This window comes from Hyalella azteca, unplaced genomic scaffold (genome assembly GCF_000764305.2).
Source record: "Hyalella azteca isolate HAZT.00-mixed unplaced genomic scaffold, Hazt_2.0.2 contig17367, whole genome shotgun sequence".
In the NCBI taxonomy this organism is placed as follows: Eukaryota; Metazoa; Arthropoda; class Malacostraca; order Amphipoda; family Hyalellidae; genus Hyalella; species Hyalella azteca.
Genome location: NW_025947153.1, coordinates 73,190 through 97,579, shown reverse-complemented (window position 1 = coordinate 97,579; position 24,390 = coordinate 73,190). Strand labels below are relative to the sequence as shown.

At 38.6% G+C, this 24,390-nt stretch overlaps 2 protein-coding genes across 3 annotated transcripts; one reads left to right on the top strand and one right to left on the bottom strand.

Moving 5' to 3' along the window:
• Positions 1–1,450: 1,450 nt before the first annotated feature.
• LOC108679798 (V-type proton ATPase subunit E) lies at positions 1,451–8,642 on the bottom strand. Of its 2 annotated transcripts, none has more exons than XM_018168525.2 (5): positions 8,522–8,642; positions 4,849–5,024; positions 3,979–4,147; positions 3,005–3,156; positions 1,451–2,576 (listed from the first exon to the last, which is right to left on the bottom strand). In XM_018168525.2, exons 1-5 carry the CDS (start codon positions 8,552–8,554, stop codon positions 2,426–2,428), a joined length of 681 nt encoding a protein of 226 aa, XP_018024014.1. In that variant the 5' UTR covers positions 8,555–8,642; the 3' UTR covers positions 1,451–2,425. The 2 variants fall into 2 exon arrangements, with proteins under 2 accessions (XP_018024014.1, XP_047741195.1); XM_047885239.1 differs by lacking the exon at positions 1,451–2,576 and adding an exon at positions 2,610–2,836.
• A 2,146-nt stretch (positions 8,643–10,788) lies between these two features.
• LOC108679792 (CD151 antigen) lies at positions 10,789–24,177 on the top strand. Its single transcript, XM_018168515.2, has 5 exons — positions 10,789–10,937; positions 19,859–20,124; positions 20,954–21,127; positions 21,460–21,612; positions 22,943–24,177. Exons 1-5 carry the CDS (start codon positions 10,925–10,927, stop codon positions 23,081–23,083), a joined length of 747 nt encoding a protein of 248 aa, XP_018024004.1. The 5' UTR covers positions 10,789–10,924; the 3' UTR covers positions 23,084–24,177.
• The last annotated feature ends 213 nt before the right edge of the window (positions 24,178–24,390 follow it).

Genomic DNA, 24,390 nt, shown 5'->3' with positions numbered 1-24,390 from the left:
ACTTTCAACTTAATTATACGTAAACTATTGAGTGTAGCATCCTGAGGACGTTTGTACGCAACAGAGAACATTTTAAAGTTGTCGTACGTGGCGGCAACCATCAGTGCAAGTTTTTTTCGCTCACTAGAACGTATCCTTTTTGGGAAGTAGGCTTGTGACAATATTGCTCCGGTTACTCATGTCAGGCGGTAGAGGGATAATTATAGTATAGGCATGCCTGAACGAAAACAAAGCTCCCTAACTTCTTACGATATCCCGTTCCTCATCCTCATGTGTTTTGATGTTCTGCGCGACATGTAGTAGGCAGCAGTTTAGAAGTTTTTGTCATAAATTTATGTATGTTACCAGGAAATTTCCTAGGTTCATTATGTTCTTGCACAATTTACGTCAAAAATTTCCTGATAAGTCTTTACAGTAATAACGTGCGACTGAAGAGCGAACTTTACTCGCAGGTTGTTCTATTGATCTATCCAAAACGACGAGCCTTGTATTGTCAACTATTAATATAAAAGTATGGAATTTAGTAGACTATATATAATAGAAAAATAAGACTTTTGGAACTTTAAAATGAAGTACGAGTTTGCCGTTGTCGTAAGTCTACGTTGTGCTCGTGGGTTGCAAAACACCGAACGCCCATCGGCATCACAATGCTCTCATGTCGTCTTCCGACGCCTCATCGTGCAACTTACGACGAAAAATATGCTAGCCTTCAGGTACTTCGATTATAGTAGGTATTACGTTTATCTATGCGACTATGCAACAGATTTTCTGCATCTTACATTGCCTGTAAAATTATTTCATAAGAAAATTTGAAGAAGCGAATTGTTTAAAGTACACTACTACAATTGTAGACTTCATCTTTTGATATTTAGTTGAATCGTATCACTCGTAACCTCACATCTAACAGAAACGAGATTCATTTTAGAATGCTACTTAAAACTATTGAACGAGATAAATTTTTACAAATAGAATCGTTCGTAGACTTTACTGTTAGCGAGGAATCAAAAACTACATTGACTCACCTTGCACTTAAGTTGAAGATTGATTTTAATAATGGGCTGAAAAGGACTGCTCTCAAAAGGGAAGCGTGTTTTTCTACATCCAGATCCATGCAACGCACACCACACTTCACGGCGTTTCGCCAAGCACTGAACCGCCGGTCACCGACTCACCGCGAAGTGACGGGCAGTCGGTTGCCTATAGTGGCTGACTATCGTCCGACGCTCGCTTGACCTCATGGGTCACCTCTCTTTCTGAGTGTTTCTAGAAACCATTTTCAGAAACGGATGTCCGCTCAACGTCAATGAGAGTTTGATACAAATATGAACGTGTAGCTTGGTGCTCATGTTGTTTTTACTGAATTTGTGGTTTCATTCTTTACGTAAATGAATTCTGCCGTTCGAATGGACTAGCAGAAGTAAACAGCTCGAATGTAAATAAAAAAGATATCTCGCTTTGAGGGATTATTTACTACATTCTCCAGGATAGACATTCATTCACAAATAAATATCTTAGAACCTTATGTACAAATAACTTGACACAAACTTTAAATAATTCAAACAACAGCCAGAAATCTACCTATAGTCAATTTGAAGACAAATATCAGCCACATTGATTTGGATACTAATAGATTTAGTACAAAAAAAATTGAGCTAAGAAGAGACGTTGCACTAAAACGGCATGACAGCAATAAAACTCTACAGCATTTCTCATCAATTTGGAACGAAATTGCGGCCAGCTTCAACACGAAAGCATAAAATTAGCCGAAGTACGCTCTTCTTTACCTCGACATTAGATTTACTTAAAGGCAAAAAATATATTTTTCCGGTATACTCCCCGAAGCCAACACAATTTCCAGCACAAACGCACCAAGTGTGCAGGAAGGACCTAATTTTAAATACCAGCTGTAACACAAATTTTGACAAGTCTTCGAGCACCTATGGAGACACGCACGTTTTTGAGCAGGACTCTCTCGTGCATAAAATATTGACAAAAAAATAGATTTGTAATCAATTTTGGGCGTGAGCAGCACTGCAGTTCTGAACGATAGGTAATTCATCATTCAACGATTGTATACAAAGCACTCACCTTCATAGCTAGAAGATGAAAAAACCAAACTGATGATTTGTAATCAGACTAAAAAGCTTTACTTCGAGATTACTGATTATTCTATTACTGACAAAACCCCATGCTAATATTCACGAGAAGTCACATTCACTACTCTACCTTAAACCATGTAGGATGAGTTAGTAAATACTCATCACAACGAAGGAATGAACTATGGTAGTACAGCTCACCTGGCACATAACAGGCTCGTTGAGTAAGCTAACCAATGCAACATTTTAGTTTCATAGCATCAACTAGCTTCGTAGAAATGAAGAAAGTTGTCTTCAATACAAATGGAAATGTTGATTAAATTTTGTGTTTAGGTGTTGAATTTCCTGTTGAGGTTCTTGCCGAAGAGCATCTCTCGCATCTCAGGCAGCATCTGCTGGGACAGCATGTCGAGACGCGCCTCCAGGGTGTTGCTGATCTTGATGCGGTTGTTGCGCACTGTCAGCTCAACGCCACCACAACTGAGAAAATTAAATGCACGTCAATTCATTGAAGCTATCAATGGAATGAATAAATAATTGCATTGAAAGCCGCCAGTTCAATGATAAATGATCGAAAGAAAAATGAAAACCGCAAGTTTAATATTACAACAATTGAAAAACGAGACTCGAGCAGTTCAACGCCATCACAACTGGAAAAAGACAATCGTGGGTTAATGCTGTTTAATGCGTTAAGACATCTGGAAAAAAATGTGACAGCAGTTAGTTCAATGCCATCACAACTGAAAAAACGAACACCGCTACAAATTAAAAAACAGTACAGACATACTGCAAATTGACTTTAAATTGCACGTCTCCCAAGCAGAGGGCTATGTGTACTTAATATCAAACACGAGAACGCGAACTTATTTAGTAGTATTACTGAGAAGACGGGCAGCATCATGACTGACATGTGAGCAGGAAGCCAGTTGGTGGTATCGATGGTGACGTTGCATGGTAGTTTGCTCATGGCCGTGTAGTCCTCCACGCTCTGAGGGACAGCTTCCTCCACTAGTGAGTAGTCAGCCTGCCGACACTTCACCGTAACATTCGGCTCCATGAGCTGCAAAAAATGTTAAAAATTTTATAGAGATTAGCTTTCAAAAATTTTATTGAGGTCTGCCGATACCTCACCGTAACATTTGGCTCCTTGAGCTGCAAAAAATGTTCAAAAATTTTATAGAGGTTATCATTCAAAATTTTTATTGAGGAATATATCAGGCATATTCCTAAAAAGGTTAACAATTGAAGCAAGTTCTTCAGATCGAAGTTGAATGTTCAAACTACAATTTATTATTGATGGCTCCACCAGCAGAGTTTCATTTACTACACGGCACAGTCACACATTGTAATGTCATTCAAACAATGGAAAAAAATTATTAGCAATGAGCAGGTTGGCCTGGGCAGCCTCCAGAGGTCTTAAACAAGGCTAGAGATCATGCATGCCAACCCAAAAGGTTGTACATGATAAATTAGAGGTTGTGACAGTCTTCTAGATGTGCGAGATCTCAGAGGTTATACAAGACTTCCAATATTAGTACAAGGGATATGTGGGATACTCAATTTGTCTCTTACATATATATTATGTTATTTATCAGATTATTATATACCAACATAAAATATTATATGTTTTACTCGCCAAATTCCTATTAAACATCAATAAAAAAATAAGATAGCACAAATCAAAGTGAAATATTTTTTTCTAGTAACACTTTCCATTGGAGAATACAAGACATAGGAGCTAGTAAATCTCATCTAAAAACCAGCCATAATCACTGCTACAATGATTCATGTTGCAATCATTGAGTCATTTGCACATAGGAAATGAAGTGCAGTGGCAATTCAAGAGTCATTTTCAATACGAGACATCAAATAAATCTTCTACCTGACACAGTCCTTGGGTGATGAGCTTCTGCAGGATGACAGAGTACTTGGACCGGTTCTGTGTGATGAGACTGAGCTTCTGCTGTGCCTCGCTCAGCACACTCTTGACGTGAGCTTCCTGCGCATGCAGCACCTCTACACGAGACTTGTTCAACAAGTTGCTGGCACCACTGAACAAACAAAAGCAGGTAATCAAGATAAGGAAATAAGAACAACAGGAAAAAACAGTTCAAGTAATTTCAAATATAGGAAACCAGGAGAAAACTTTAAGATCGAAGTATTTCATTAATGAAATTTAGTAATAAAAAATATTAGTCTTCTTAAATTCATAACGCTATTATAATTGCAATTTATGAACCAAAATAAAAGTGTTTTATAACATTAATACTTTTAAAGAACTAAAAATACTGCCAAATTTATAGCAGTTTATCTGCTTAACTTAAGTGGAATTCCAGAGAAATTTTAAGCTTTCAATAAAAATGAAGTATACGATACAAGGGCAATTATCATTTATACTGATTAGCAGCCTTGTTCCGGCATTTGTTAACCCTGAAAGCTTGGATAAATTTACCATCATCAATGCTATTTGTACTTAGTGGCTTGGGGCCGAGAGGTCCTGTCAGTTACAAAAGTTTTAAAGTGGGGTCTTCTGATCAGCAGCCTTGTTCCAGCATTTGTTAACCCTGTAAGCTTGGATACATTTACCATCATCAATGCTATTTGTACCTAGTGGCTTGGGGCCGAGAGGTCCTGTCAGTTACAAAAGTTTTAAAGTGGGGTCTTATGATAAGACAATAAATTACAGTAACATTATTGAAATTAATTGTTAGGGTAAATCACTCCAAGCAAATCTGTTAGGAAATGTACTCACATTTTTCTTTGCATTTCGACATTTTTTTCCTTTCTGTCATAAAACTCGTTAATTTTGATCCTGTTCTGTTGCACAAGTCGCCCCTTTTCAATGGTGAATTCTTCCTCGGCTCGAGCTTCAATTTCTTCAGCTTTCTCATTGGCCTCTTGCTCAATGAAGGCCATCATATGAGTGATCTGTAACAGAAAAATGTTGATTTAAAAATTTTGTTATTTCAATGTGATTTAAAACTTTTTCTGCCTCTGATAACCTACCTTAATTAAATGAATTTATGCATATTTATATAAATATTTTTGTAATAGATTTTAACTTTGATTAACCTTAAGAAGACCATGGTTTTGGTATTTGTCATTTTCCCATTGAGAAAATTTTGAAAATTCCATATACTTCCCTAGCTGCAATCATGCTCACTAGATTTATTTTTTACATCTCAATGTTTCGGCAAGAACTAATAGCATTAATGTAAATATTCTAAGAGGCAGTGAAAAAACATATATACTGTATATAACACTGGTCACAGAAAAATGGTTTTGCAATCATTTTGTGTGGGTTGGAAGTATTTTTGATAATCATTTCACAAGTGGCATTGTTTTTTAAATATTTTCATTCTTTTGTGAAATAGGTATATTTGATAACTATACATGTATAAATAATCAACTAACACAGAGTACAGGTTTACAATTTTACAGCCTAAATCAACATAGTTGGCAATCTCTCATTTTAAGAGACTGCATCAAGGCAGTCAGCTGCAATAGTTACCTATGGCGTTTCTTAACTATGAATTTGTCCAATAAATCCCCTTATAAATTAGATACAAGTCTGAAATTTTGAATGTTATCCTGGTTAATTATTTTCAATTTGCAGACATCAAGATAAATTTATAAACTTTATTTCAACTGTTATCAGGAAGGATAAAATTAAGCTCCTCGATGTTTGCAAAGCATGCAACTTTTCTACCATTTTCTCAATGTCTGTAGGCTTTACTATTTGTTCTTCATTGATTGGTTTATACCATGCATTTATGAATCAGAATTCATTGCAGTAGATACATATTAGTCAATTCACTTGAAAATTTCTGTGAAACTTCCATAGATTACCATGCGATTTCTGCTTTGAGTATCCTACAGTGAAGGAGCCAAGGCATACACAATGGTTTATGAGCAAATGGCAACGCTCATAAATTAACTGCCAGCCCTGTCAAGTGGTTTCAGCCCCTCCTCCTCCTCCCCGGACAGCTGTGGCCAGTGGTCAGCCATAGCATGTTAGCGCCAGCCTCTCTCTGGCAATTCACAGGCCACCTGAAAGCCTCCCCTTGCCTCAGGAACAATATTCCTGAGGCCTGGGCATGTTAGCCACATATATGTCATTGAAGTGATCACAGGGCTAGGGGCTGGTGGCAGCCAATTTCACACACAAACTCAAATTTTATAGCAATTTGCTGGTCACAGGGAACTCAGACTTTGTAGTTCTATGACACAGAGTCTTCAGCACAAATCAATTCAAACAGTTTTGAAGTACTAAAGACAATGGCTCGTATTTGGTGCACAAACAAGTTGTTTTGCATATTCTTCTAGGCTACTTAATAAACCTGCACTTGTTCAGTTCATTCTGCACTGGCAATTGCCTTAGTCTTAGCATGAAAAATCCCCTGAAATTATTCACTATCCTAGATGTGGGATTAGGATTTTAGAAAATAAATGAAAATGATTAAAATCTGGATGGAATATCTAGGAGTGGAGGTTAATATCTTTGAGGTCAATCCAGCTAAGTCACTAACTTAATCCAAGAATGTTGGTTGAGAACTTGAGACATATACATAGGGATGGTCCAGTTTTAGGCATTCTGGTCTAATATGTCATTTGTCTTTTATAATACCACTCCTATCTTTGTTTTTACAATGGCTCTCCCAAATTCCATGCCACTATGTATTCAACCATCATGTACTTCAATTCCTAAAGTGGAAAAGCAGTGCATAGCTGGGAAAATGAGAATGATGGAAAATAATTAATTTACAATTCAAAAAATGAACTTATAACTAATGTAAAAACCAACTCACTACTGCAAAAATAGTAAAAGTAGCAGTTCAAAAAATTTAAATTTAGCTTGAATAATACATTTTCTTAATGTCTATTTGGCAGACTGACACCAATGCAAGTCTGCAGCTAGGAAGTTATTTTGACATCATAGCATATGTAATAATTTGAACAGGAAAAATTCATTATTTCAGTGTTTGTAAAGCATATATTTTTCAGCAAGATGGCTGAAAACAAGCTAGCTACAAGATAAAAGCAATAACAAGAATGTTTGCTGTTGATGCCAGAAGATTCTGGTAAAAAAAATATTTTTACAACTCTACCTAGTAGTCTAGTACCTGAAGGATATTTAAAAATCAAGCAGGATCAAATCATGGTATGAAGATCTAATATCAAAGATCCATCTACTTGAGCAGGAATTCAACTGAAAGTGAAATGCCAGGTAGGGTAAATGCTGTATATTCTGACACTTTAAGGACATAGCAAAAAATGAATGGCTATAAAAAATACACCGTACACACAACTCGAGTTCTGTTTGCTTTACATCACTCTCAAAACACCGCACTACACGCCAGCAACAATGAAATGTCATAAAATGTTGCGATATTTATTTAAAAGCCTTTAGAATGCAAACTTACCAAATCCATATATTCCAGCACTGTGTGTGACTAAGTTTGGCATTTTGTGAGACTAATTCCGGCCGCGCTTCAAACTCTACTAATTTGTAATGCCGACACTCTTGTGTTTGAATTCCGATTGCTGTGTGAGCTGTATTGGAATACAATACAGCTTGGATTTAGAACACTATTGAATATTGAACACTACTTAATTAGGCTTTTAATTAAGAGCTATTAAGCTTTTAATTAAGAAAATTTTAATTTGGTAGGTTTCCATTCTAAAGGCTTTTTAATAAATATGGCAACATTTTGTGACTTTTCATCGTTGCTGACGCGTAGTGAAGTGTTTTGAGAGTCATAGTGGCAAACCAGTGATTTTTAAGAATCAGCTCATTTTTAATTTCCTCATTTACTCCAGATTTTAACAGATTTCTTATGTATGATAATTCTGGTATCCAAGATACTTTACTGGTTTACTTATAGGACTCAAAAATGAACTTGAGGAAGAGTCTAAAAAACTCTCTGCTTTGCCACTATGTTGAGAGTCATGTGAAGGCAACAGAACTTACGTAACGCATACTAACTAACTAAAACAAAGCTTAATATAAAGGAAAAACTAGAGAAGTGACGGAATTACCTACGATGTCGGAATATACCGCGTTTACCCTACTTAGCATTTTCGTTGCTTCTATATATTTGGTAGCTATATTATAAATAAAATCAGATTAATTTTGTGAATTTTTTCATTCTCATGAGTCATGACTGTAACGTCAAACGTGACAGGGTGATGATCATAAAAAAAATTTAAAACATTAAAGTTGTAAAAAGAGATTCAGTTTAAAGCCTTCAATTCAATATGCAGTATGAATATGCCTATCTCAAATTGCAAGCCAAAATTATTGGTAAAAATAGGTTGTTTTATACACAACGGTGTTATTATTGTTTACCTATACAAATTCGAACAGAATTAGGTATACAGGAAAAACATGAAGTCAAAATACTAATAAAAAAATTTTTACAAACCTGTTTTTGAACGTCGGCATCGCTTAAAGCCATCCTGTCGTATTATTTTTATAAATAAGTGATGAAAATAATGTCTGTCAAGAGACCACTGCAACTTCGATCTACCTACCTCACGAGTGACAATGACTCTATCATAGAGACTGGGATACCAGAGATCATATGATTCGTCTGCTGTCCAACGAATCTATTTTAAAGATTCAGATACTAATTCCTCTTCACATAATATGTGTTTTTTTAGCGTAATATCTTAGACTCTATTGATTACGATAATAGAAAACGAATAACTCTTATATTAAACATGTTTTCTTCTCGTTAAACGAGATGTCAATTCATGGACGATCGAAGAAGCTTATTAAGCAGAGAAGAAAATTTTATTTGTTATAAAATCATTCACTACTACGGTCAATCATTTTTTCAGTCACAATCGACGCATGTAAGTGGCTTGGACGCATGGATTAGCATCATCAGTGGGTTTTAGGGGGCGGTACGAACGAAAGTTATAACTGAAAGTGGTTCAAGCAAACCTTCCAATATATTTTTGCTAATGTTATTCATTTATGCGAGATAGAACGATTTTCCTCCTTCTCCTACGAAGTTATAGGTGTGGCTGGTGTGCTAAAATTTGCAATGTTCGCATAGTGAAACATGGTTATGATGGGTCACTAATTTGTAACGGGAGCGCAGCCGTGCACCACCAATTTTGTGCACCAATAAGCCCTGAATCGAACGCCTTGGATCTCTCCAGATATCCACCAATCAGCCGTAAATATCCACCAATCAGCCGTGCACCACTCGGCTTTGTCCTCCTCCGGCCTTGACCACCACCTGCCGTGCACCACCAGGCCGCGGATCGAATCTGACTTCCGGGCATCGTTAAATTACGTAATTTTACGTTCACCGCATCTGAGGTTAGGTTTCAGATAGCATAGTTCTGTTCCAAAAGTTATCTTCCTTCGACAATTGGCCGTTCGACCGAGGGCTAGTTCGACCCACGGCCTAGATACGGACGGCTTGAAGTGTTGAAGGCTACGTTCCGGAAGGCAGGAATCATGAAAGTCCATTACATCCAGGGCAGTTGTGGTCTTCGGCAGGCGACCCGTAACATTTCAAATCCGACGAAAAGTCGCAGCTGAAAATCAATGGATTTGCTCCATGACATTATTTATCGCATTTTAAAGTCTTTTTTTCCACACCAGCAGGACCATCACAATACTGGGTTGTCGACAAAATAATTAGTAATAATAAATAATGAATCATATTGAGCGTCTCACGACGAAAAAAAAAATATTTTTGGTATTATTGCAGATTAACTACATCCAAAAAAAAGGGTGTTTTTTTTTTTTTGAATTATATGTTTTTTGGGGTGTAGATTACGAAACTGAAATCCATTTTTGGCGGTCGGCATCGGAAAACCGATTTTTTTCCGACCCAAAAATCGCGCTAAAAATGCCTAANCACCGACGGTTCTAATAGCCCCGTGTATAAGCAACTTTCCGGAGGAATTCCATAACCAACGCTCGCAAAACGGTCAGTCTAATTGGAAATTAGAAGATATTTTAGTGCAGCAACTCGCTAGTTAAACAATAAAAGGAAATAATTCCGGGTGACAGAAATCGTTAAGAATAAGAATTTTTGTTTTCCAGTTTCCTGGTCTATGACTGTAAATATTTTTGATTCTATACGTAAGTTGTTTTATCCTGAAAGATTTAGTAAGAAGTATTTAGCAAGATTGAGTAATCTTAATTTGTGATGAGACAAAAATACATCTCGAAATATATAACAATAGCTTGACTTGACTGATCTACTCACTAAAGTAGCTATCATCCTAGAATGGTTTTTAAATTAACTGGAAACATAGGTTTTAGCAAGCATCAGGTGTGAATTTCATTGCAACGTCTTATGTTTCCGTCTTACAGTTCAGCTGTCTTGTTACGTCACTGAGATCGAGACACGTTAACAATCCTTTCATTCCTATGACTGATTGGTTAACAGGTTCGATCGTATTTCGATGATTGGTTAATGCCCGTGACGTTATTGAGATCAGTGACGTCACATGCAAACAAGAAACTACGTCCGCAAAAATGAGCTTCTCGTGGGTCTAAGTCAACCTTATCCATGACCCGTATGGCCGTATCCTTTATCTAGGGTCAACCATGCGCTGTACAGCGTAGCAGCATAGCGTGCGAATCACCGCACAGCTGTGCGCGGTGCGTACCGGGCCGTCCGTGCGTTCATTTGATTCTCGATTCTCAGTAATGCTCCAGTAGTTCTAGCGTGAGGTTGTACAAGTTGCGCGGAGTTACTGGATCCGAAGTTCAACATCTCTAGTCTTAATGGCAACTTATAGAAGTTCAATTTATTTATGTAGATCCGATCCTAAGTAAATTTGAGATAAAGTTCGACATGCCGCGTCGAGGTAATAATCTTGTGTTTACTCGATGTTTCAAGGTTTGTTGATATAATTCAAGTTTGTATGATTTTGATCGTCTCGCTCACTCTTTTTCGGGATTGACTTCCTCCTTTGCTTGTTTGCTTCGTACCTAATTGAGTTATAAATTTGTGGCTGTGTCGATGCGAAGATCTTGTTACTTAGCTTACTATTTTCTGTGCATTATCTTTTGAAATTGAGCTTTATTTGCGTTATGCAAACAAATGGTGAAATATGACTTGTTGTAGCCTATTATAGCTGCCGCCTGCCGGTAGACAAGTTGTATAGCCTAAGGTATTAACGCAACAATAGACCATCTTTACGCCTTTGAAATCGCGTTTAACTTTAGGTGACACTCGCAGTACTAACCTTCGCCCAGACTCGTAGAATATATAGGTAACCTTGTGCCACACTGGATTTTGCATTAGAACCCTCGTGATATATTCTAGTCAAAACTAATATATTTCGGTTGATAAGTGTGCGGTTTTCTTACGAACTTTGCTTTGAGCAAGCCTTAAAATGGCAATCATAGTTTTCTTTATTTAAGTGTCTACTGACTCGAAGCAGTTGTTGTTGTTTGCTCACACTAAGGTATTGCTCCTCTAATTGTCACGTTTCGCCTCCTTCAAGAATCTTGATGGTAACTCTCAGAACTGCATACCAGTTCCGACGAATTATTGACAAACTATGCCTCGCTAAGTCATGGCAGAAACTGAACTTGAAGCATTCAACACTACGTAGGCTAGCCGTAGTAAAAGATTTTGCGCACTCTGCTGTACTGCACGGTATTATCACTTGAAGAGAAGGTGCATTGTTACGCCATTTAAATCACTGTATCGAGGGACACTTCATTGCAAAGCTCCGCCCTGCTGCATCTTCTGTCAACAACGTCTGTCTGTAGTTTCTACGTATATCTCGCTGGCTGCAATTGACTTGAAAACTCGCTTTTCTTTTGTTCACCTAAGGTTTCTGTTTAGGGATTGTCCCCTTACGTCCCCTTACACTATAAGGGTTAATGAAATAAAAAAAAATTTCTCGATCATGTCAGCACGCTCCTCTCTAAAATGCTGTTACCTAAAAACTGAACTCATTTCTATGAGAGATCTGTCGCTTTTCACAATAAATCGGGGGTTAAAGGGAGCATACTGCTGGAATCTTTTCCCCAGAGCCAACTTGCAGCAACATGCTGCGTCCTTACCATCGCTGAACTTGGAATAGGATGTTTTGCGTGTGATCGACGCTAACAGTAACACAGCTCAAAGTTTAAGAGTGCATGACCCACGCCCGCAACTTTCACTCGGCTGACGCTCGTATCGTAGTAGTCAACCACGAGAGCGGGAAATGTTTACGAGCACCTCGGCCATATCTGATGCTCGCCCCCACTCACAGTAAGTCGAAGATTTGCAAGCCTCCGACGCTAGTTCTGCTCCATGATGTCCGTTGCTAGTAGAGGGGTGGGGGGGGCGGGTTTGCTGCGTCGAATGTCAAGTTTTGACAATACTATGTTTGCCTGTATTTTTAATACTATCGTTCTATGATAGAGTCAAAGAACTTATCTCGCCCAATTAATTTTTTTTATTCAAATTAAGGGTGTGTTGTCACTGTACGGAACCGACATTTCCTTTGCTCTCAGTTGGGGGCTTATTCCTAGACGATGAAAAGATACCGGTAGCGTACTTAAAATCAGCTCCCAACTTAATAAACTCGCTTGCTAGTTTTACTTTTCTTAAACATAAACGTTCTTTTGAGTGACTACTACAAGGTTGAGAACTCGTTTAGGAATAGTATTTGATAGTAATATTAATTTATCTTTGAATTTATTTAATTGCATTTATACTGACCTGTCAAGTTTAATTTTTTTATTTCTGTTGCACCCTGAAAAACTAAATTTTGTTCTTATTGTTGTGCAACTGCCATTGATGAACATTTTATTTATTTTTCGTGCTGTATTTGTACTATGAAAAATATCGTTCCTGTATCATAAACCTCGTGTGCTTTGAACTTATTCGACCTTCTTTCTATAAAATTGTCAAGATATTTCTTTATGAAACCTAGGGGCTTAAAAAAATAGTGCATTATTTTTTTACTTTGTGATAGTGCATTATTTTAATAGTAGTGCATTATTTTAATATACATGTGATAATTTGCAAACAGATGCCACAGAACACGAGTCTGTGTAGCGCGTGTGTGGTGCTCATGCCATTCAGCGTGGATGCCCGCGAACAGGTTTTGGGGCGGCAGAGCAGCCTCAGCCCAAACAGGGCTTCCGACCGTCAGTTATTATTGAGAACTCACTGCTACTTTAGGAACGCCGTGCCTGTAGTGTGCTGACTCTTAAGGAACACCGTGCCTGTAGTGTGCTGACTCTTGAGGAACACCGTTCCTGTAGTGTGCTGACTCCTAATGAACGCCGTGCCTGTAGTGTGCTGACTCTTCAGGAACGCCGTGCCTGTAGTGTGCTGACTCTTAAGGAACGCCGTGCCTGTAGTGTGCTGACTCTTGAGGAACGCCGTGCCTGTAGTGTGCTGACTCTTGAGGAACGCCGTGCCTGTAGTGTGCTGACTCTTGAGGAACGCCGTGCCTGTTGTGTGCTGACTCTTGAGGAACGCCGTGCCTGTTGTGTGCTGACTCTTGAGGAACGCCGTGCCTGTTGTGTGCTGACTCTTGAGGAACGTTTTGCCTGAAGTGTGCTGACTCTTCAGGAACGCCGTGCCTGTAGTGTGGTGACTCTTAAGGAACGCCGTGCCTGTATATCACCGTTACGACATTTATTCCTCACGCGTCCTAGCTGGCAGTATTCATCCTTTGCATCGAATCCGCTCACGATCGAACGGCCATTTATCGAAGGACGGTTGATTTTAGAACCTAACTTCACTAGGTACCTGAAACCTAAGCTCAGATGCTGTGAGCTATAAGTTACGTAATTTAACGATGCCCCGGAAGTCATATTCTATCATATGTCATAGTGGTGCACGGCAGGTTTAATGCAGTTCCCTAGGAGAACTAATTGCTGATTGGCCGCATTACGTCGGGCACTGGTTATAGTTCAATTGCTGGCAAGGTTATAAAATAATGCTTCAATGAAACGTTTAGCGGTGGAAAGTGATTAAACTCTGGAGTCTAGACTATTCGCTCGAATGTTTGGTGAAGTAAAGATCATAATGTATGACACAAAATGATTCCCTGGATCATTTGCTGACACCAGGCTTAATCCGTGATGGAAAGGCGGACTTACAGGAAGATACTTGGCGTTTTACTCGGAGTTTACTTTATTGGTCAAAATTGGTGGAGCGCGAGCTGACGGTCCTGTTTGCCATGTGGCCCCTGTGCTGATCGTAACACTGACGTGCGCTTCGATAAACTATTTATAACTTGGAGCTTTCAGTCGTCGCCCCTGTGCAGAAAATTTCAGGCTAAGCTCAAGAAATCATCGTCGTGTTTGGTGCCGGGTTTGCGTGATTTTTTTCTTTCTAATTTTTAAATCTTACTGCATGGGCCAAAAACTATTGATTATTAGTATTGGTGATTTTTTTAGTTCAAATTTAGCTACCTTGGCCGACAGCAATGTATATTAGCCTAATTTTAGTGTAACTTCGAAAAGGTTGCTGTTCCAAAAGACGTAAGTTAATATTAGTCAAGCTAAAACTTAGACCTGGGACTGGTTTATAATATACGTATGCAATAGATCCACGACACAAATTTTGTTCTTATTCTTAAAATATTAATCATATGCGGCATGGAGCTCCAAGCAAAAATCTACACGAAATATTTAAGCTTTTGTAGTCAACTGAACAGCTTTTTTGACTAATTTTTTCACTCATATTTGGTTTGTTCAGGAATTTTTTCAATCATAATTAATGCATGTAAGAGATTGAAATAAATTATCTTCTCTTCGTCTATGTAGGTAGTTCTTAGAGATTTTATCGACAATCATGTTTTTTTAAATTATTGATTCCATGTAACTATAACTGGATAAGTTCTTCAATGAGAGCCTTATTCGAACCAGCGCTAACTTGAAAAATTTAATTTGTTATTTGTTCACAATTCTTTTAGTTTGTTCTCCAGAGTTCAGGTTACTATCAACTCATTCAATTTGTGCATATATATGAATATGTTTTTTAACCATTCTATTAAATTCGGGTTCAAAATGACCCACAATTCCAACTCTATGCCCAGACGTCAGATGTCGTATACCCAAAATGAAAACAACTGGAGGGTTAAGACAAATTTTCGAAACTGTTTAGGGATGAACTCTGAATTGGCACTTGTATTGTGTGCCTTATTTGCAGTGGTTTCTCAATTAACTCTAACTATGCAAGCTTTGATTTTTTAATAACTGTCCGCGCCAATGATAATAACAGGGCCAGACGCAACGTCGGGTGTGGTCAATTCAGGGCCGTGCGTGATGGTATCCTGGCTACGTGCTTGCTGGCTGTCGTGCGCTCTTACAGCTCGCACAGCAATGGGCGGTTGCGACCAAAGGGCCTTTTTTGCCCAAATTTGTTTCATTAAACCTTTCTTTTAATTCAGTAGACGGGCTAAACGAATATATTATTTTTAATGTAATTTTAAAAGTAATATATCCATCAAACTACATAACAGCGTTGGTGCATTAGGACGTTGTGGGTAAAATAGTTCGAATAGCCTGTGAAAGGTTAACGCAATAACAAATTTCAAGTTTTCTCTCTGGCTAGACGGATCGATTTCATGTTGAAGTGTTAAATTTATTTGAAAGTCGTGTTGCTGGGAGCTACTTGTGAATCGACAGTACCTACTCACAATTTATTATTCTCATTCTATTACAATTCCAAGTTTTCTTTCTGGAGAAATTATTCGATATTCTGTTGAAGTATTGAATTTATTCGCAGTTTATGCTGCTGCTGGTGGTCTATGAAGCAGTTGAACTTTATTTTTTTTAGCCATATTCTATTATAATTTCAGGTTTTCTTTAGGTTGCTAGTATTCTTTGAATAAATGATAGGTACTTTCAATCATTGTTCCAATCAAGAATTGAGGTTTTAACGGACCAGAGTGTATATATATAATGGGTGCAAAAAGTATCCGACACAAATGAAAAGCATTATGAAAAAGAAACTTTAAACTTTTATAAAATTGCAATTATCAAGTCAAAATTTAATGATATTGTTGTTTTGATATGATGTTTGTATGTCCCATGCGAATTTGCATTAGAATAGCGTATGTTTATATTATTCTGTTGAATAGGCTTTATTTAAGTAAAGTTTTTCCTTTGTGTCGGATACTTTTTGCACCCACTGTATATACAACGTGAGCCACAGCTACGTTTGTGATCACACCTGCCATCACGTGAGCAGCTGCGTTCACGTTCTGTTTCTTTATTTAATTACTTATTGAAAAATCTGCACATGAAGATATTGTCGGACGTGTGTAATTGAACCTTTAAATTAGAGTTTCACTGCGGCGTTACCAGCCTTTGCTTAATAGTTTGCCATAGCCCAATTACCTCGGCTTTCAATAAGGTTTGATGTAAGTTTCCGGAACTTAACGCGGTGTTAGCATTACACTCGTGATAGAAAGAATGGGCTGTTCATTACTGCACGTACATTAGTACGGAGAGCGCGCAATAAGTACAGACGTACTCTAGTACGAAGTGCGTGCAATGAGCACAGACGTACTCTAGTACTGAGTGTGGGCAATGAGTACAGTGGATGACTGTAAGAGTTCAGCTTAAATCTCGCCGGTCTCTAATGTCGTTCTGATCTCGAGTGCTTATAGGATGAGAGCAAACGTCGGGGTTACTTGTGAAGAGGGCTGCTCCTCACAAACGTCGGGGTTACTTGTGAGATCAGCCTCTCAAAAGGGTTGGGGTTACTTATGAGGAAAGCTGCTCCTCACGAACGTCGGGGTTGCTTATGAGGAGGGCTGCTCCTCATGAACGTCGGGGTTACTTATGAGGAGGGCTGCTCCTCACGAACGTCGGGGTTGCTTATGAGGAGGCTGCTCTTCACGAACGTCGGGGTTGCTTATGAGGAGGCTGCTCCTCACGACAATACAATACGCTCCGTTTTCAGTTTGTGGAACGCCTCCATTTCTGTACAAGTATTTTTACTGCTCAATGATAAATGTTACTTTATAGAATAGAATAGAAGTGTCGGCAGTAAAGAAATAGGCCCATGACCTGTTGTCGATTCTTGAATTTTACGTGACTTGATTCACAAGGGATCCGGCCTTTGGAACCCGATCTTTCCATAGCTGACGATTGATTGAGATAGCTGCTGGACTTATTGCCTGGTCCGTAATTTGCTAGGCATTTTAAGACTGAACATATGCTTCTGCATAACTTCGTCTAGTCTGTTTTTGAAGGCATTTTTTTATAAGTGCTTATGGAATTTTCAAGATAACTGGTCATAATTCCTATATTTTATATACCTATGTATTAACCCAAACATTGCAGGAAACAATCTATGGTTTCTAATTATTATCCCCCAATTTTTGGACGCAAAAATGGCTAAACGAATAAATGGGAGTTTTGTGTGCCTATGCGCAACATTTTCTCAGGTTAACATAATTAAAAGCATGTTACTCTGCTTCCGAAACTTCTGCGCGGCTCTTTTATATTCGAGATAGTAATATAGTTGAATAAAATCAAAACCTCGAATCTCTGTTCTACGCACTTTAAATACCTACTGCGATGCTAACTGTTAAAATATGCCGCATTTTATAATATCCTCTATAGTGTAATTCATAGGGGAGGGTTTTGTCCATATTGTTATATACGGCTGATAGTTTCTGCCTTATTTTGTTCGAAAAACTGTTGCCTTTCTCCATTTTTTTCGTAATAAATTTACGAAGTTACAATTTGGTATTGTTGTTATATTCATGACGTTGTTATGTTGCATGGACTGCAAATGAGCATTTAGTTAAGGAACCTTGCTAGTGGAATTTTGCATGATTGCTAGATGTCTCCTCAACATCAAAGTCGACTTTGCAGGTGCAGTTATATAGTTGTTGGTTATAAATTTATTACTTAATAGTTTGGTTGCTTGCAAAAAATTACTCATTATTTGATATCTCTGTTGATAGTAAGAAAATTGGCTTGTTACAACAATTCTCTTTAAATTAACTTCTTGTTTGTTTGTTTGTTTGTTTGTCTGTCTGCTACAAATCTTATAATCAATATTTAACACACTTCTACCTCTTCAATCAATCTGAAACTTTGCACACTTGTGTAAAGTTGGAGACAATGCATGAATCAATTTACAAAATGAATAATTTTGAAAATAAAAATTTCAATATTAATAAAATTGAAAAAATGGTTTTGTCTACTACAAATCTTGTAATCAATATTTAACACACCTCTACCTGTCCGATATATCTAAAATTTTGAACACTTACATAAAGTCGGAGACACTGCATGAATGAAATGACAGAAAAAATAAATTTGAAATTTTAATTTTTTATATATATAAAAATGATAAATAATTTTTTTAATATTCGAAAATAAAATAAAGAAATTCATTGTACATGTGTAACATTGGAGACACTGGATTCTTTAGAAGTTTTGTCTTTGATAAGTAATTTTTAAAGGTATATTATTTTAATAGTAAGGTGGTTAATTATGAAATTTGTAATTATTTAATAGTTCGGTTGTAGGTGCTGGAATTGTGTATGATTAATTTGAAGCGAGAAACCGATTACAAACAATGCTGGCTTCGATACATGTAACTTATAACGCTCGGAACTGTGTAATAGACACCTCGCTCTACGCTACACGCCCCTCTAGGCCCGGTTCGCTGTGAACATGTTATGTATTACAACTTATAGCGATTCTTGCCTAATTTATTTTTATCTTACGGTAGTGGAAAGAATTTAGTGCTTGATACGCTAGAGCTATATAATAAACCTGTTTACCCATGTTTACTCTTATGGTAGAGGAAATAACTGAGTGCTTGATACGCTAGACTGCTAGAGATAGATAATAAACCTGTTTACCCATGTTTACTGTTATGGTAGAGGAAATAACTGAGTGCTTGATACGCTAGACTGCTAGAGATAGATAATAAACCTGTTTACCCATTTTTACTCTTATGGTAGAGGAAATAATTGAGTGCTTGATACGGTACACTAGGGCTAGATAATACACTAGTTTACCCTGATGGTATAGGAAATACTCTAGGGCTGGATAACACCAGTGTTAGAGAGGAGAGAACACGTTAGAAAGCACTGATGTTGCTCGAAAAAGGGAATAGATGAGTCCTACGGAATGCACTGACTACAAAAATTCTACTGCGTTTTGAGAATTGAATTGGGTTAATGGTTGAATTTTTCGCTGCGTGGTTGAATTTTTCGCTCTTGGTTTTTATAAGCTATCCTCAGAACGTTTATCCATAGACGTTTATTATGGGTGAAAGTTCATGCGAAAAAAATAACGTAGTACGAACTTTGACGAGTTCCTTATTTAGAATAGAGTTCATTGGTTGGATTGCTGCATTAGAACGATATTTTTAAAACAATCGTGCCACGATCATACTAATATCAATAATTGTGATTATTTTTAACAGTGCGCAGACAAAGAAGTTAACATTTCAGATCACGAGGTGTTGCAGCTATAGCGTTGAATATTACCCACGAATTAAATGCATTCCAAAGCAAAAATTACTGGGTGTTTGTACATAAGAACACGAAATCACGAATTCACTCTTAATTTCGAATTCGCCACTCTTAATTTCGAATTCACGAATTCGCTAATTCTACATCATGTCAACACAGGGTCAACGTCGACGGGCTGCTGCAGCATACCTGTGCTCAAGTTTGGTCTTGCCGTGTACAACATCCTGCTGCTGGCATGCGGCATGGGAGTTACGGTTAGGGAGTTACGAATTATTGGTAAGGGAGTTACTAATTCGCTAATTATAATTATGTCAACACAGGTTCAACGTCGACGGGCTGCTGCAGCATACCTGTGCTCAAGTTTGGCCTTGCCGTGTACAACATTCTGCTGCTGGCATGCGGCATTGGCGTCGTGGCTGTGACGCTCTGGAGTCTCGTGACCAAATACGACCAGGCGCCGCTGCTCACCAGCCATGCGTACCCCGCGGCCGTCGGCATGCTGCTCACGGCGGGGCTGTTGTCCGTGACTGCAGGGGTGCTAGGGTGCCTTGCCTTGGCCAGGGAGGACCGGTGCACTCTACTGCTGGTGAGTGGTGAGGTATGAGGGGCTGAGGGGGCATGAGTGGTTATGATGGGTGCTGGTGAGTGGTGAGGCATGAGTGGTGCTGATGGGGCATGAGTGGTTATGAGGGGTGCTGGTGAGTGGTGAGGCATGAGTGGTTGTGGGGTGCTGATGGGGATGAGTGGTAATGAGGGGTGCTGGTGAGTGGTGAGGTATGAGTGGTTGTGGGATGCTGGTGAGTGGTGAGGCATGAGTGTCTATGAGGGGTGCTGGTGAGTGGTGGGGCATGAGTGGCTATGAGGTGCTGATGGGGCATGAGTGGCTATGAGGGGTGCTGGTGAGTGGTGAGGCATGAGTGGCTATGAGGGGTGCTGGTGAGTGGTGAGGCATGAGTGGCTATGAGGGGTGCTGGTGAGTGGTTATTGCGTCCTTTCGGTCACACCTGTTAATTATAGACTTGATGCTGATGATCACTCGTTTTATTCTCATCAATTTTATCAATTTATTCAGTCGTCCGCGAACGAGCGTTTTTCATTGACTAAGGACATACCTAATCCCTGAGATTTGGTACAAAGGGGGGAATGCAGAATGAAATTATTTTTATGAATTTACACGTTTTAATTTAATTAAATAACCATTGTTGATCTGATAACGGTACTTGGCAAAGTGGTTTCTGTTGAAGCATTTGCTTTTCTCTGAGCACAGCTTATACTACCTAGTACTGGACAATACACACTATAGCCTGTACCGATACGTTGCAAAACATTCAACAGCTGATACTAGCACCTGGTAGCGCATGTTGCAGTACATATTACATCGTCGTTCATATTCAAGCTGCTAAATGTTTTTACAGTACATATTCCTGCTGATCCTGGTGCTGGTGCTGGAGGCCGTGGCAGGGGTGGTATCATATGTCTACCAAGACCAGCTACCACATCTCCTGACAGACTCTCTACCTGCTACCATCTCGGAGCGGTACTCTCTGGACGAGTCTGTCACCTTCGCTGTCGACTCCATGCAGATTAAGGTGACCATTGAATTGTAATCTCTTGCTACATAAGTTCATAGATCTATGTATTTACACGTGTAACCTTCCAATATTCAATTTGTAGTTGATTTAAGAAACTAATAGTAAAGAAAACGCATAGTAAATTTACCGTTTTTTTACGTATATTTAGCGACTAACACTATAACTAAATAATAGCAGACAACAAGAATGGAAGACTTTAGTTGAATTTGTGATACTTCAAGTACGCCTTCTTAAACAGATGTTAAGGCATTGCACTGCTTGAAAGTAAAGACTTCTAATCAACGTTAAGATTATGATCTATCTTCAATTTAATCTTGGTTGCTGTTCAGTTTCGGTGCTGTGGTGGAGTATCCTACATGGACTGGGCAGAGAGCAAGTGGAAGCAGTCCGTTACTGCGGACGTGCGAGTGCCGGACTCCTGCTGCAAGACTGTTACGGAAGCTTGTGGCATGCGCGACCATCCCTCCAATATATGGTACACGGTAAGTTACACTTACTAATCGACACCATCGAAATAATTCTGAATAAATGTGTGCTTTCGTAAGTTACGTGCTAATCGACACCATCGAAATCATTCTGAATAAATGTGTGCTTTCGTAAGTTACGTGCTAATCGACACCATCGAAATCATTCTGAATAAATGTGTGCTTTCGTAAGTTACGTGCTACTCGACATCATCAAACCTTTTTTGTATTGCAGTTATTCTAAATAAATGAATGGTTTCGTTTCTTTGAACGCAAAATAGTAGACGGGCAGAATGGCTAAGTTCAGGGTAATTGGATTGTAGCTGTGAGTTGCGGGTTCAATTCAGCGTCCTGTGACTCTTTTGGTGAAATACTGCAAGAAAAGCAATAAAAATAAGGTTGTTCATTTAGTTCGGGCTCCAAAGACCAAGAAAGCTGGAAGATTTCTTCGATGTATAGAATCGGCTTTAGTCTAAATTTGACCTAATCAAGGCTGAAACCGCTATTAAAAGAAACTTGAAATGTTAGTTAAATTTCTTAGATACTACCATTTACAAATGAATTTTGATATGAAGGAGTTTAGTATTTGATTCCTTTTAACCTTATATTAATCAGCCGTAGAGTAAGCTGAGCATGCAACACATCACCGTTGCATAAAATATGGAACCAAGGATACCTGCAGCGTATAGAGAGAGAGCTCAGTACATTAAAAATAGTATTGCGTGGTGCCAAGGTGATGCTTTACCAGCATTCAATGCATGTGTGGGTAATTTTTATTCAATTGGGTAATTTGGTATTCATGATACGCATACAGTGCGGACGCGTAACGCTTCCTGAAGTGAAGTGTTGGTGACATCGAACCACGGGTTACTTGGGTGTGAAACACGCGAAAGAACCGATATTAATAAAAAATATATAACTCAGTACTCACTGCAGTGAGTGACAGAGCGCGCATTTCCTCGTCGACGAAAACCTGAGGTCACGGACAGACGGACGGACAGACGGACATGGCGAGCACAATAGTGCATTTTTTCCATAAATTAGAAAATGCGCTAAAAACTATCGTGTGCTAGCGTAATCTTAGATTGTTGTCTAAATAGGTTTGTTTACTTATTTCACTAGCTAACTACGTTGCCTAATGGTGCTTGAATGTTACGCCTGATGCGCCTAATTTTTTTAGAAAAGCAATCAGTTATTTATCGTGAATGGTAATACTGAAATTATTAGCCGTAGGATTGAAACCCGTTGGAATAAGTCAAAGTTAATTAGAAGACCCGGATAGTTTCATCATAACTTCTCTTGTTCCTTCAAATTTAAACGCATTATAGAATTATTAATACTTGAGCAGGGCTGCGTGCATGGGCTCTCCAAGTTCCTAGGAGAGCACCTGCAACTGCTGGGGGCTCTAGGATGCTGCTTAAGTCTCCTTCAGGTACTCGGCCTCACGCTCGCATCCTGCTTGTATGTTGTCCTCTCCAGGGCCATCTGAACTCACTTTTATTTCTTTTCTTTCTATATTATCTTGGTATTGTGGATAACACGGCGAGTTTATATTTAGGGAATTGTTTATGGACATTGTGATGGAAGACACTTAACGACTTTTCAACGCTCATAAGACGCTAACCTCAACGATGTCGCCATGTCCATATAGAATTGAAAAATTTAATTCGAATTCAAATACTAAATTCGATACATTCTCGTACATGGTTGGTTTGCAGGCTTCGGTTCATCTTGGCCGATTTTACGAACTATCTTTCCATATCAAGTGTCTTAAGTTTCATTTGTTATATAATGGTGAGCAACATTATATAATCACAATTATACGTCATTACAGGGAAAACACCTCTGAATGAAGATTAATTATTTTCGACTTAATGTAATTAAGGCTTAAGCAAGCCACAATTAATGAGCTAGAAACCAATTTCCGGTGAGACATAAAGTAAAGACTGGAGTGGATAGTCCGGCATGACTGCACCTGGTCGAATTCAGTCAGCGGACGGTACCTGTCTTGAGGAAACAATTGAAACACTTTTGGGAATTTATTGCTAAAGAATTTCATGTTATGAAAGAAGTACGAATCACACGATATCTATAATTTTCACTACACGCGAACTAGGGCCTGATGGTCGAAACGTGTGCACTTGAATATATATTTTTACTTGGCCGAAATTACTGGCAGGAAATGGCCAGTTAAATCACGAATTTCTATTCTAGAATTTGGGTTCAAGACTTATTGAATATATTTTATGCTTTTTCATGAACCAATGTGAGCCAACATAAGATGTTATTACAGCGGTGGTTTACCCACCATTATTTATAATAATTGTTTATGGTCTCGCTTAAGAGGCCGGTGCTTCCTTGCATTTAAGTTAGATTCCTACATAATTGTTATCTTTATCGATAATTACGTTATTATTGCATTTTATGATAATATTTGCGAAGTTACTTTTTATGACACTCGCTCTTACTACGCAAGTGGCAAGTTATTTACGTATGGAGACTTAAAGTCCCATTGAGAAGAAAAACATGAGCTTGACAGGGTGGCCCAGTGGTTACAGTTCAGAGTATCAAGATTGACGCAGAGAGGCGCGGGTTCGATCCCAGCTCTGTGCGCCAGTTTCTGGTCAGAATCGGCGAGGAGGCCGGGCGGTTAAGCGCAGCAGAATTGTAGCAGTGAGTTGCGACTTCGAGACCGTAACAAGCTGTTAATGTTCTGCGATGTTAAGAATCGGCGACAGGCCTACGGCCTAATAAACGCTGAAACCGCTATTATTATTATTATTGATATTCATTCTA